Source organism: Crocodylus porosus, unplaced genomic scaffold, assembly GCF_001723895.1.
Source record: "Crocodylus porosus isolate Cpor-Errol unplaced genomic scaffold, CroPor_comp1, whole genome shotgun sequence".
Classification (NCBI taxonomy): Eukaryota; Metazoa; Chordata; order Crocodylia; family Crocodylidae; genus Crocodylus; species Crocodylus porosus.
In genome coordinates this window covers 4,633,796-4,646,795 of record NW_017728925.1, presented here as the reverse complement: position 1 = coordinate 4,646,795, position 13,000 = coordinate 4,633,796, and the positions used below count along the sequence as shown (strand labels likewise).

The 13,000-nt window shown below is 38.5% G+C and overlaps 1 protein-coding gene across 4 annotated transcripts in view; it reads right to left on the bottom strand.

Annotated features, from left to right (window-relative positions):
• The window catches only part of CACNA1B (calcium voltage-gated channel subunit alpha1 B), a 475,064-nt gene that overhangs the window by 126,171 nt on the left and 335,893 nt on the right, over positions 1-13,000 (bottom strand). For 2 of the 4 annotated variants that reach the window (XM_019540607.1, XM_019540609.1), the window contains exons 17-18: positions 7,844-7,950; positions 990-1,052 (exon numbers count right to left, since the gene is read on the bottom strand). In XM_019540607.1, coding sequence (XP_019396152.1) covers positions 990-1,052; positions 7,844-7,950 — 170 coding nt within the window. The remainder of the gene's footprint in view (positions 1-989; positions 1,053-7,843; positions 7,951-13,000) is intronic. The other 2 variants (XM_019540610.1, XM_019540608.1) reach the window with 1 other exon arrangement.

The window sequence follows — 13,000 nt, the reverse complement described above, 5'->3', positions numbered from 1 at the left end:
GCCTAGCATGTTTAAACTGTACTTGTCTTCCCAAAAGCATAGAAGTAGAAAGAAAACATCAGTGATAAAATATAACTCAAAGCAGAGGCACTGGATGGATTAATGACAAGCACTGCTGCATGACTCAGTGGGGAACAAAGGCATTTTCTACAAACCTGCACCTGTGCTATAAAGGGACCCTGTGATTCACAATGAGGCTGATGGGATTTTTTTGTTGCAGGAGGGTGGAATGGTTGAAGGGCTCCCACTGTATTACTAATTTCTAAGATATAGCAAAATTGGCTGAATGCTTCATTTATACAATCCGATACTGTAGCATTAAACCCAAAGCCCGGAGACAGCTGAGGGCACATGACTGATTGATGCTCTTGTTATTACAAATTTCCCAAGGTTATTTATGCAAAGTGTTCAAATTTTGTCTTGTTCTGGCCCCGTTTCCAGAAGCTAGGTCCCTTTGAAGTTCTCCTCCTCCAGCTTTCTTTTTAAAGAGCACACTCACGGTAGGCCCCATTCTCTTATACGAACAAAAAGTGCAAACACTGGTGGAACATCAAAGCCATTAGCCCAGTGCGTAACGCTATAGGAAAAAAAATATAAAGTGAGAACAAGATTGGCCATAAAACAGTAGAAAGGAGGTGAAGAGAGTAAGAGGAAAAGGGAGGAAAAAATAAGATGAAAGGAAAGGACAAAGAATAAAGGAAAAAATAGAGAAATAAAAAGGGAAGGAGGTGGAAGAAATTCACATTCAATGTACAAAACACTACAGAGTTGCTCACGACCAAATCACAAATATTTTATGGCAATGTGGCACACCTTCCAGCCTTTCCACCATATCTTGGCCTGGAGGCTTTTCCAAAATGATGTGAATGACTTTTGAAAAAAAAGGGAAGGGTGAAGGCATCAGGAAGGTCAGGAATAGGGAGGTTTATAAATATATTGATATATATCATAAATCCATTTACTGAATATTGTAACAGAGAGCAACTCACGGTGAATTTACGCTGGAGACTGACGAGCTGCGAGATACAGTACCTCGAGTTTGCTTTACAAAACTGCACATGCAAAAAACAAAAAAACAAAAAAAAAAGTGAGAAAAAAAAGAAGAGAAGAGAAAGCATAAGAGACATCGGGAGGAGACTCATACAGGCTGTGTCCTATCGAATGCAGGTGGCCGCGTGCATCTTGGATGGAACCCAGGCAAGCTTCAGAAAGTGCAGAAGCCACAGAGACACCGTCTTCTAGTTAAAGGAAAACAACTGAAGAATCAAAGCGGAACCGAAAGAAAAATTAAAAAGGTGAACCAAAAGCCACAAGATGGTACCAAGACTTTATGCCTCATTATGCTGTACACCCACAGTGAAAGTTCTCTGAGGAAAGCCACCTTCAGGGCCCCGTGGCAAAGGCTTTTCCAGAGACAGGTAAAGATTGCATTTATGGAATACGCTGCAAAGATTTATTCCAAACTGAGGATGCAAACCTACTAATGCTAACTCAGATCACTGCGACGCTAGTGAAAAATGGCTCAGCCCAGAGAACATGCCAGCTGCCTGGGCAACCAGGGAAATACGGTCCGTCTCAAACAAGAGTTTATCTTTCTGTTGAAGAAATAGCTTGAGCATTTAAAAGGAGCTTATTTTGATCTGCACTTCATTTGGCAGATTCCCCTCCATTCAACACTTGTGATTGCATAGCATGCCTCTACAGAGAGAGGGAATTCTAAATGCAGAAACCGCTGAACTTAACAGAGATGATGGGGCTTGTGCTTCTTAAGGCAGGAAGTTAACAGACACTTCGGTTCTCATTTTATATACATATACATGTTAAATATTGGTCCTATAAAGCCCCAAAGTCCTATCATGTTGTCTTTGAGGAGGAGATGGGCAGTGTACAGCAGAATGATCAGGTGGAATTTTAAATATATATGTTCCAAAAATAGGATATTAATAAGCAGAATATTATAACAGTAAAGTAGTACAAGGCAGAGGATATATATGAATGCTACATCACAGGGGCTCAGATAACCCATGTGCCAGATCAATCATTAAAGATACTTCTTTAGTTTTGCTTAGAATAGCTAAACTTAAAGAACAGTTTTATAAAGTTATCTTGCATTGACTTCCAATTACTGTGCAACATCCTGCCCTGAAACAAATGAAGTATTTAACCTGTTGGTGATGAAACATTCTCATGTTTCAAAAAGGAATTACTGTTTGAGAGGATCATCTCTGCTGGTGACTCCTTTCATTTTTTGATGCGTCTAGGTGCAGTATCCACAGGACGCTAAGTAAAGCCTGCAACCCAGGACACTAAAACTGCACGAATATCTTAACCACACATAATGAACAGCTCGAGTAAAATAGGTGGGGAAACTCAGGATGAGGCACAATATACTGATCTGGCTTAATTTACTAGCAATTCAGAGGGGGGAAAAAAGACCAGCACTGTGCAGAAGTGCCTGTGGAAGAACCAGAAGTTGAATTTTGCCTTTTATTTCTGAAAGCACATCTCAAAACCCCTTGACAATGTACTTAAATTTATCATGCTCATCATAGCCTCACTTGGTGCAGTCCAGGATGGAGATCCCTACTGCGATGCTGCAAAACATCCCTGCATTTGGCCAAACAACATTATGCAAGTTCTGCAGAAGTTCATGTTCATTTCTCTGGTATCATTACCGGAGTCCTTCTTGTTAAATACCAACCAACTAATATCATACTGATGCCACACAATATAAAACCACAAAGCAAAAACAGCCTGCTTTTTCAAACTGAAATAGAGGAGGTATTTGTCCTTTGCTTGGTGCTACTTACCAAAGAGACAAAGAGAGGCAAAGAAAGAAAGGACAAGAAAGATTTCTTTTTCATTGGGGAGGCTGTTTGCTTGTTCACAGTTAACCACAGCAAGGGCAAAAAGGCAAACTTATAGGAAGAGGTCACTAAAACCCACATACCAATACACTTACGGGGGAAAAAAGGAAGGTAAAACAGTGGCAAGCTAGCAAGATATAGAGAACACCTCTTCTAGTCTGTGGATCACCATGTACAATAGTTGTCATTTGCCAGGTGTTCAGACATATTTCTTGCAGGGTTCGACTGATGACCAACAGCCATGCCCAACAATGTTTATAGAACAGACCAAAGAATCCCAAAGACAAAAGGAAATATGAAATCTTTGAGACACACAATCCCTTGAGGAAACAAAATGACCCTCCCAGTCTTCAACCCCAAATCAGTACAAAAGGGACCGATAACTGTTGAGAATTTTGTGAAGACGACAAGGTGCTACTGTACTTGCTCTCCAGTCTGCAGTCTCAAATATTTACTTGGCCATTTGAAATGAGTTGACAGCTCCTTTGTGTCAGAGCTATCAATATAGGAAGTATTATATACAATGGGAACAGGAGGTCTAAGCTAGGTGTGCAAATCATAGACAAAATGGCCTTGAATGACCATGTAAGTGACCAGCAAAAATCAGAAAGTGAGCCTTTATCCAAACACTGAATAAGAGTGAGTTGGAAACCACATGGATTTACTTTAAAAAGAGGTCAGTCAAGTGGTCAGTCATGTAGATAAATCCTAGTCAGGACTGAATGCATACAATGTGTGAACTGTCACCTTACCGTTTGCTAGTCTTACAGCCATCACAAGAGAGGATTTCCTCCCCTATCTAAATCTTCCACTGGGAACCTACTGGACTATATGCTTATTAGACTCTGGGAGCCAGCTACAACTAAAAACCATTATCACTGTCAAACAAGGAAATTTACTAGCATGATAAGCACAACTATTTTTTTTTTTTTTTTTACAAATAGTTCAACTACAAATTTGTAGTTTGTACAAATTTAGCATTTGATTTTTGCTGCTACAGGTGCTATTTTAAGACTTTTCCTAAGAAGAGTTTGAGACAGGTCATTGGAAAACACTCAAATAAACAAGTAAAAAGGTGATTTATTTTAAACATAAGTTCAGTACTGGTACTCTACGAACATGAGTGGTGAATAGGATTTGTGTAGAGGCCTTCAAATTCCTTTATAAATCATAACTTGCCCATCAGACCAGTCTACTGAACTGTGAAAGGTGCTTGTGTGTATTTCTATTTAAAGCAGCCCCTTTTGTACATGACATTGGTGCATCTCTGGCTGAAAAAGAGGAGGCAAAGGAGGAACTCAAAAGTGAGGAGTTTAGGACTGAAGTTTTATGAACAGTCAAACTCCTCGACCAAAAATTATATTTAAAAATAAGGTTTTTTACATCATAATATGAACAATTCTGATGCTATCAGCTTCCCTGGTGCCTTTCCTATAAGCATCTCACAGTACATCATGCATTCATTGACTACGTCACACTTAACAAGAATAATAATTAATCCTCCCTTCTTCCCCATTTAGATGAGAAACATGGAATAGCTTGCCCTGACTTCTCCGGGTCATACCAGCAGAGCAGGGATCAAAACCCTAACTCCTAGCTCTCCATATCTTGTTCTAAATTGTAGTCAGTCTTACAATCAAATGGGAACTCCTGTACGTTGCACTTCCCCCTTGCCTCCACTGTCACCACCAAGGAAGCTGCACCAATGGCTTATTGATTAGGCCAATCTGTTAGTACAGTAACTCAGTTCAAAGGCTGAGCAATTTAAATGCTGTACAACACAGAGGGCCATAAAAGACAAAGCTGGATGTTTGAAACCGAACAAACTCAAACTCACCTCAAGAAACAATAAAGCAAGGAAAATGCTAAACAGAAAAAAAATAAAAAATCACAAAACCAGAATGTAACAATGAGCTCAAACTAAAACGTAAAATAAAATAGAGATTAAATATTTTGTTTTAAAACAAACATTGCAACAGAAAAAAAATGTCCTGCAACAGCTTTGATCCTGAAAAAGAAAAAGCCTAGTCAGGATAGAGTTCACCAGGTGAAAAAGCAAAGCCTTAGCCAAAACAATCTATTTCTATTAGTCTCTTTTGCAGAGCATAAGTTAGACCACAGAAAGCAATGAACCGGGAACTGAAAAAATGTAGTAGCTTACTTCATTGCTTCTTCCAGTTACAGATTCAATATTATAAGAAAGCGCTTTCTCAGTCAGTTATAAGACAGATTATATCCTTACTTCACTGCAGTAATCAGTGCATTATTAAAACAGTTTCAAATTTCAGTAGTAAGACTTCACCATCCATCAACTGCAAATAATTCTTGGCTCATGCAGCATCCTATGCACCTGCAAAATTCTGAAGTATCAGTACACTGAAATCAGGCTGGCATACTAAATAAGTAACCTAAAATACACGACAATGAGCCTTTCTTAGAGCTTGCTGGTTGTTGGGGGGAGAGGGCAGGGGGGCTATATTCCACAGAAGAACAGAAGCACTTAAGACAGCCAAGTAACAGGTATATGGACAAGCGTATATGTTTCCACATGCAAGTGAAAGCATACTATATATACATATAGCAACAATGCACAAGGGCAGAAAACTTGGAGGCAGCACCACACATTACATTGCATATATTTAATTAGTAGCGTCAAAAGTGCAACTTGAATGAGGCATTGCTGAGATGAGTAAACAGGAGTGAGCAGGAAAGTATACAAGATTTTCTCCTTTATACTGTGCAAAATAACCACGGACAGGAGCAAAACAACAAGCACAGCATCCTACTCTTAAACACAGGGGAAGGGGAAAAAAGGAATCACTACTTTGCCAGGTCAGTTTTGCCATCTTTGTAAGTTCTCAGAACTCAAAAAAACAGTCTCTACATTAGTAATACCATTCAAGAGTCCCACTAAAAGGTGTGCAGAGAGGCATACTAACATCAACACTATCACTGAAAATGTTTAAATTACTCCAGAGACCAACTTACCTGAATGCTAGGAGCTGTGACACTGAGCCCTGCAATAGCCAAGATCCTTTGTAGAGATGAGCCCATGTCAGAAAGGGGGAGGGAGGGAAGGAACTGCAGGGACGGATTTACACCTCAACTCAGATGTTTGCTGAAAATCTGACCTACATCAAGCAACAATTTATCCGCACAGTGTACCCACCTCCTTACCATTAATCTTTCTGTATTTATGTTTACTTGTTTAACTCCTCAGCTTGTATTCTCCAAAACTGTCTCCTAAGCTAATGTCACTCATGCATACAGTCTTTTTTTTTTTTTTTATAGTTGACTTGCAAATATCACTGGCTTCTATATTGCAGATATAGCTGCTTTAGAGACACACTGTTCATAGAAGATGACCTAAATGTTCAAACATGGCTTCCAGTATTCGACAATTTTCTACTGCTATTAAATATGAAAAAAAATATCTACTGCACCTTCAGCTGCATTCATTTGTAAGCCTAACTGCCTGAAGGTACCTCCAAAACAGGCATGTAAGTGTCTGCCATTATGTCTACGCAGACAACATAAAAAGGAATCTTCAATTTAGTACTTACATTTAATTGTGGTCACAAAACTGGACCAGAGATATTGAAAACCAGATGAAAGCTCAATGAAACATTGTGGAATAAAATTATAGTAAGTAAGAAGGTGATATGAAATCTTGGACCCACTGAAGTAAATAGGATACGGGGCTTTTAAGTTATTCTTGAACACATATTCATTTTATGGATGCAAATAAGCATTGCACAAAAATGACAATAGTAATACAATAATTACCTTTGATGCATAATCCATTTCACTTTCTTTCACATTCAGTGAACCAGTTTCATTTGCTTTATTGCACGTGCTCACTAAAACAATGCAATTCTTCATTAAATACACACCAAGACCTCCTGAGATTAATTTACATTGAGGGAAATATATTAGGAAATAGAGTAGTCAAATAAGGCGCTAGATATTTTGGAATAAAACTGAGCAGGAAATTACTCTTAATAGGTTAAGTCTTCCCCAGCACTTGGAGCAGTTTCGAGCTGCCCTTTTCTGATGACTGGAGACTGTCCAGAAATCTGTGCAGCTCTTAGCAAAAGGGTGGATAGTGTCTTTTTCACATTAACACTCTCAAACTTCCCTCATGGAATTTCATAAACTTCTCAAATGAATGTGTGCTCATAAGTATATTCAAGATGCCTAGATTTTCAAACACAGATCATAAGGAACATAAACACAACGTGCCCTTTACAAAAGGGAGTTCTTTGAAGTCCTTACTCTAGTAAAACTGCAACTGACCTCACAGATACGAGGACATCTATTTCCACCCACAGCTGTTAAGTTCCTTTATTTTAAAAGCTGGCCCCAAGAGTGAATTTTTCTTCCAAACTGGGATAACAAAATACATGTGTATGTATGCATAAACGTCTTTATTTGCAAGCTGATGCTTCTCAACATACACCAGGTGTGCATGAGTGTCTGTTTTCATATGCAAGTTCCCTGCTTTATGTTATGCTAATACTTTTGGGAGAGCAAGCAAAGAATGTGCATAGCTGATTTTGTGGCTACAGTTTAGGAGGCTGTCTTTACATTTTAATTCAGAAAGCACTGATTGCTGTAACTGAACTATATCATGTATATTACACACATATTTCCAGCTTTCAGCACTGAAAATCTTAAGTGAAATGTTAACAGTTCACCTGGTGAAGTCTTTCCTAAAGCAACATAAAAACCCCCCTCAATAATGCATATTTTTCAGACAAAGACATTTCAAACAAAAATAATTTACAAAAAAAGCTAAATCACACACATGGTTAAGTAACTAACACCAAGTATTCAATTTAAAGCCCATTAGTCCTTTGTACTGTATGGCAGGGCTTACAAGTTGTATTAGGCACTGAAATAGAACAGACATGCATCGAGTCTGAAAAACAGAAACAAACTGATAATATTTCCCAAATAAATAAAATAACACTTACGCTGCTATGGAAATGTTAGCAGCAGATATGGGACTGACTTCTGCTACCTCCTTGGCCTTCTGAAGAGCAAGCTTTTGATTTGTAGCTTCTTCCATTTCCTCTTCATCCTGTTTCAAACATCAAGTCACATCCAGAATTATACCATTTATCATTTAGCCAAAGCCCTGGGATAAAACCAGTGGAACTCTCCAATGGACACAACTGCCAAAGCCACATTTAACTAATAACAGTTAAAACATTGAAAAATTGCATTTGTTTGTTTGAAAATATATACTGCGTGATTTGATCTGACATGGGATATTTTGTGAGCAGAGTGCATGAGCTATACCTGTTTACAGTCATACTGGAAAGTTACGAGGCGTCTGAAAACTGCAGCTATCATGTAAAATGTGCAGGTGACTGCAGCTGTATTCATCTTTAATTTAGCGCCACAGTCTGTCAGAGGCTAGAAAACACAGAACGCAAGGTTTTATCTTGAACTGAAAGCCCTCTTGCCTTGGCCAAGATGGAACGCTGTGGGTGCTGACAGACATGCAGCTCCCCACTGTAACTCATGGTGCTTCACAGAAAGCACCATGAGTTACAATGACCACTCCACCCCACCCCTCTCCCAACCCAACAGAAGTCAGCTGTTTGGTGGAAGGTGGAGACACTTCAGAGCTCAATTTCCACTTGGGAGCTGTGTCTGCCAGCTCCGGTGCTGTCTACAGGTTAGGCAGAGGGAGGGAGCTCCAGTCTGGGATTTGCCCAGCCTGTGCCATATACCACAACCCCCACCCTTAAGTGCAGGCTGGGCTTTGGATCACTGTCATCTGAACCCTCATTAAATGAGGGTGAATTTGTCTCATGATTGAGCATTTTTAAGAGTGCTCTGCAGCTGTGCACTTCTGTCAGGACACGGCTGTAAAGCGCTTTCAAGGGCTGATCACACGATGGATATCACTTCTCCCAGTGCCCTGTCTGTTACCTGTAATCTCTAAGAGCATCACCATTTATGTGTCATCACTATTGCCAGGCAACATGTAGCAGAGTGTGGAAAGAACGTATAAGAAATATAACACTGTAAATAAAAGGAGGCCATATTCCACTAATTATATGAAAAGTGATTTTTTTTGTACTGGAAGGCCTGATTCTGATCTCACTAATACCAGCCTGATACCCATATAACTCCACTATTTTCAGTTATATCATTTTAAATTTCCCCTTCTTAGTCATTAGATTTGATCCCATTATGACTGCAGAAACATGTCTGCTGTTTTTTCAATTAAAAAAAATATAATGATTTACTACTTGTTATTCTTATTAGCACTGCAGGGGCCCATACAGTTGTAGAAGTGTGATCTATTAGCTTCTAGCTTGTGTATTATCAACAGAATTGTTAATTAAGTTCTAACTGCATGATTTTTATTACAGGTAATAAGGCATAAATAGCAAAGGACCAAATCTGACTCAAATCCTAAGGTCAGTCGACAGTTCTGATAGTTTGATGAAACACCATTTTAACTCTCAAACTACTCAAAATTGGTAGGGGAATTATGAAAGGAAAAACACTGAGCCCTATGCTGTAAGTGGAATCATCACTTCTCAAGACCTAATCACGCTTCAAAAAACAAAGACATATCTATATGGAACTCCATGGAACAACACTTGATTAGCTTTACTATTGAAAATTAACCATGTAAGATATTATTCTTATACAAAATCTAACTAGTGTACAGAATACAAAGGCTTTCTCTAAAATGGGAACTCAGATTTCTCCACCCTGAATATTATACACGTAAAGAACTACCTGGTCTTTATTTAGCTGTCTTCACTTACACTCGTTTTGAAAATTTGCTTTTCTTCCCTTCTTTTCCAGGAAAAAATTACAAAGAATTTTAGTGGTGAACCCAAACCATTAGGCTTTCAAGCTTGTTTTTTTACTCTCTCTCTCCAGATATTAGCAAATCTATACTGAGCAAATCTTCACAGTAGCTCATAAAGAAGTAATCTGATCCAGGCCAAGATGAAAATGCTCCATTAAACAATTATACAAAGTCAATATTTCTCAACTGCCAGCTTCCAGTAAATTTATCAATGGCTTGAACAGCTACTATAAGCCAAGTGTACTTTCTTCATTCTGTGGAAGATTAATCATTTGGAGAAATAAAAACCTAAAGTACTATAATTTTAAGAAGGTTTTGGTTTTATTGACTGCACATCACCAACTTTCTCTTCTTTCAAGGACTAGCCAGCTTTGTTACATTTGCAAAAGGTTCAAATGTTCTTGCACTGGACATACATTTAGACTTCCCCTTCTAAAATGTTCCCCTAATCTACTCTTAGACCTGCAACTGTGTTCTCTGATAGGCTCTGTGGCTTTAGATAACAGCAGAAGACTGATACGGTAGTTACAAATTTGCAGTATACAAGTCTCCAATCATAATATTAGTGTAGCACCTTTTATTTAGGGATCTTATAGCACTGTGTAAATATTTATTGAACTTCTGGTTTTTACTCAAGTTGTAAGAATTTCTTTCAGACAGAGACTACCTTGTTCTGTGGTTGAATACTACTTGGAACAACAGGATGACGGTACATGACTCGGGCTCTTTCAGGTGGTACTGCAATTCTAATAGCAGAACCAGTTTTAATAATACTAATGGTAGTGGCAGGTCTAGGAAGAGGAGCTGTATTATTTCCCTTAATTTTAAGATGGAAAATGTGAGATATAGGTACGTTATTTGCAGGAGGTCACTGAGGACATCTGGAGAGAAACAAGCATTCCTGCCTCCTCGTCCTGTGTTCTCAACCACTTCCCATCATTCCTTCCCCGAAGCTGTTTTTCAGTTCACAACATCTCCTTAGAAAAATATTTTATAAAGCATGCATAGAGTCCATAGATGAAAATGACCATTATTAGTACTATCATTTTGACAGTCAAATGTTTCTTCGCTCATGATGAGACTGTAAAGGTAGTAAATTAAAATGCTTAATGTGCTAATTTAAAATGCAGCAATGATAATGGGAGAAGGTTTGTAGTTTAATGTAATTGTTTCATTGGATGGTTTTTGTTTTTGCTTGTTTGTTGTGCTCACCCTCCCCCCATCAGTGACAATTTACTGATAAAAGCTACCACAAAAACGTGAATATGACAAACCAAATCCTATTTGATGCCCACACTTGGTAATGCTGGCTGAAATGATGTAAGCATCAAGGTTAGGGAGAGAGAGAGTTTTGACTTTCCCAAATGGAGGCATTTACAGGTTACCGAGTATTATGACACTGTATGCAGCATTGATCTAGATTAGCTGTAAAACGTAATTGTCAAAGGAAGTCTCTTGAGGTCAACTGGTTCCTAACATAATTATATCTCCAGGTCATTTTGAATTTTGCATGATCATGTTTACTTAGCAATAAATCTCCCTTTCTCTAGGTATGCCACATAATTGAATTACTTTTATCTTTTTCCTCCTCTTTTGAAAGCCCTAGTGATTTCTGGATCCATGAAATGAATTCAAGTGCAGAGAGTTTCAAAAGAAGTTCTGTGATTTGGCAAGGCTTTTGTGTCTATCAATATTTAATTGCATTCCATAAACACTAACAAAGTCATTTTTCCAACCATCATAGTCAGCTTCTGAAAAATTCAGATGGGAATATTAAAAGAATTAAAAAGGAACAGGATGCACTTCCTTACACAAGAAGTCTGAGGGGCCTCTTCTTTTCTCCTTGCATCCAAGTGAGTGCCATAAATCCTGATAGGTGAAGCTAAAACACTTTTGAGATGATAAATCTCTGAGATAAGAGTCCGGTTGATTTTACAATGCACAGAAAAAAAAACCCTGAATTTCTTTCGGGGAAAAGCTTCCCCAATAAAGCTAAGAACATCCCCTAAATTCAGCAGTCAAATGAATTATAATAGGAAAGGGAGGCAGAAAACATGATCTCTCAGAAACAGGAACATTTATGGTACACCTGAGACTCATTATCCCTCTCTTTTTCTATATGTTATACATCAGCTTTCAGGAAACAAAGCTCCATTCAAATCTGTAGACTAAAGGCAGTAATGCAGCTGCCTAATAGAAAAGAAATACTGTAAGAGAAAAGTTCAACCATAAAGCAGCCCTGGATTTTACCATGGTGCAATTAACTGCATTGGGATTCAAGTGGCAGCCTTTGGGCTGGAATAGAAAACCTTCACTTTAGTCTGGCTTCTCATTTAAAAAACTATTAGGATTGTATGTATCTCTGAACTCCTGGCAAGCATTATCATAAGCATTTCAAGAAAAAAAACTACCCTAATAATGAGTACAATAAACACAGGGATTAGAGACACTCATGCCATGTAAGGAACAACCTGTATAATACAACTGCCCAGAAGAGTATGGCATTGCCTTTTCATCTGTAGATCACTGGGAGTGACAGCAGTGGGAATGTGACTGGCTTTGAGTTATTTTATTCACGCATTAAAAAACAAAAAAATGTGTGCCTCATAAAGATGACTGTCTTGCAATAAAGAGCTAGAACAGCAGCGAAACACCTGGGTAAGCTCTAGCATTTCAGATCGTTCCTGTACATTACTAGGGTATGTCTTTTTTCCCCACCAGGGACCCTCCACTGTAAACCTGAGTATACAGAAAAGCTACATCGGCTTTGTATGAAGCTCTTGCCAGTTTGTGGCATCCTGCCAATGCTCTGGCTTGTCTCAAATGTCTCTTGCTTCTGCTGAGGCAGGAAGGTTTTAATGTCTTGCCTGAAAACCCATAAAAGCCTCTTTCAAGCAGCTTTCCACAGGGCTGATTGAAGAATTTTAACTCTCCGGTACCAAAATACATTAAGAGAGGAAGTACTAGCATGAACCAGTTTGGCAACTGAATTTCCCCAGGTATGAACTCAAATATGCTCCTGAATCATCTGAAAACCTTTAACTGGTTCACCTGTGGCCCTGAAGCCAGCTAATGCCAGAAGTCCTTGTGCATATCTGTGTGACAACAACGTAAAAAAATGTTCTGTTCTCGGCCCACGCAATAATAATAGAGATGATGATGATAATAATCACATATGAAAATCTGGAAGGCTCCATTATTCAGATTTGGACAATAACGAGTTTTTGTTATGAAGGAGAAATGAATGGGAATATCAAATAAACTTCTTAAACTAAAGGCTGCTACAATGAAA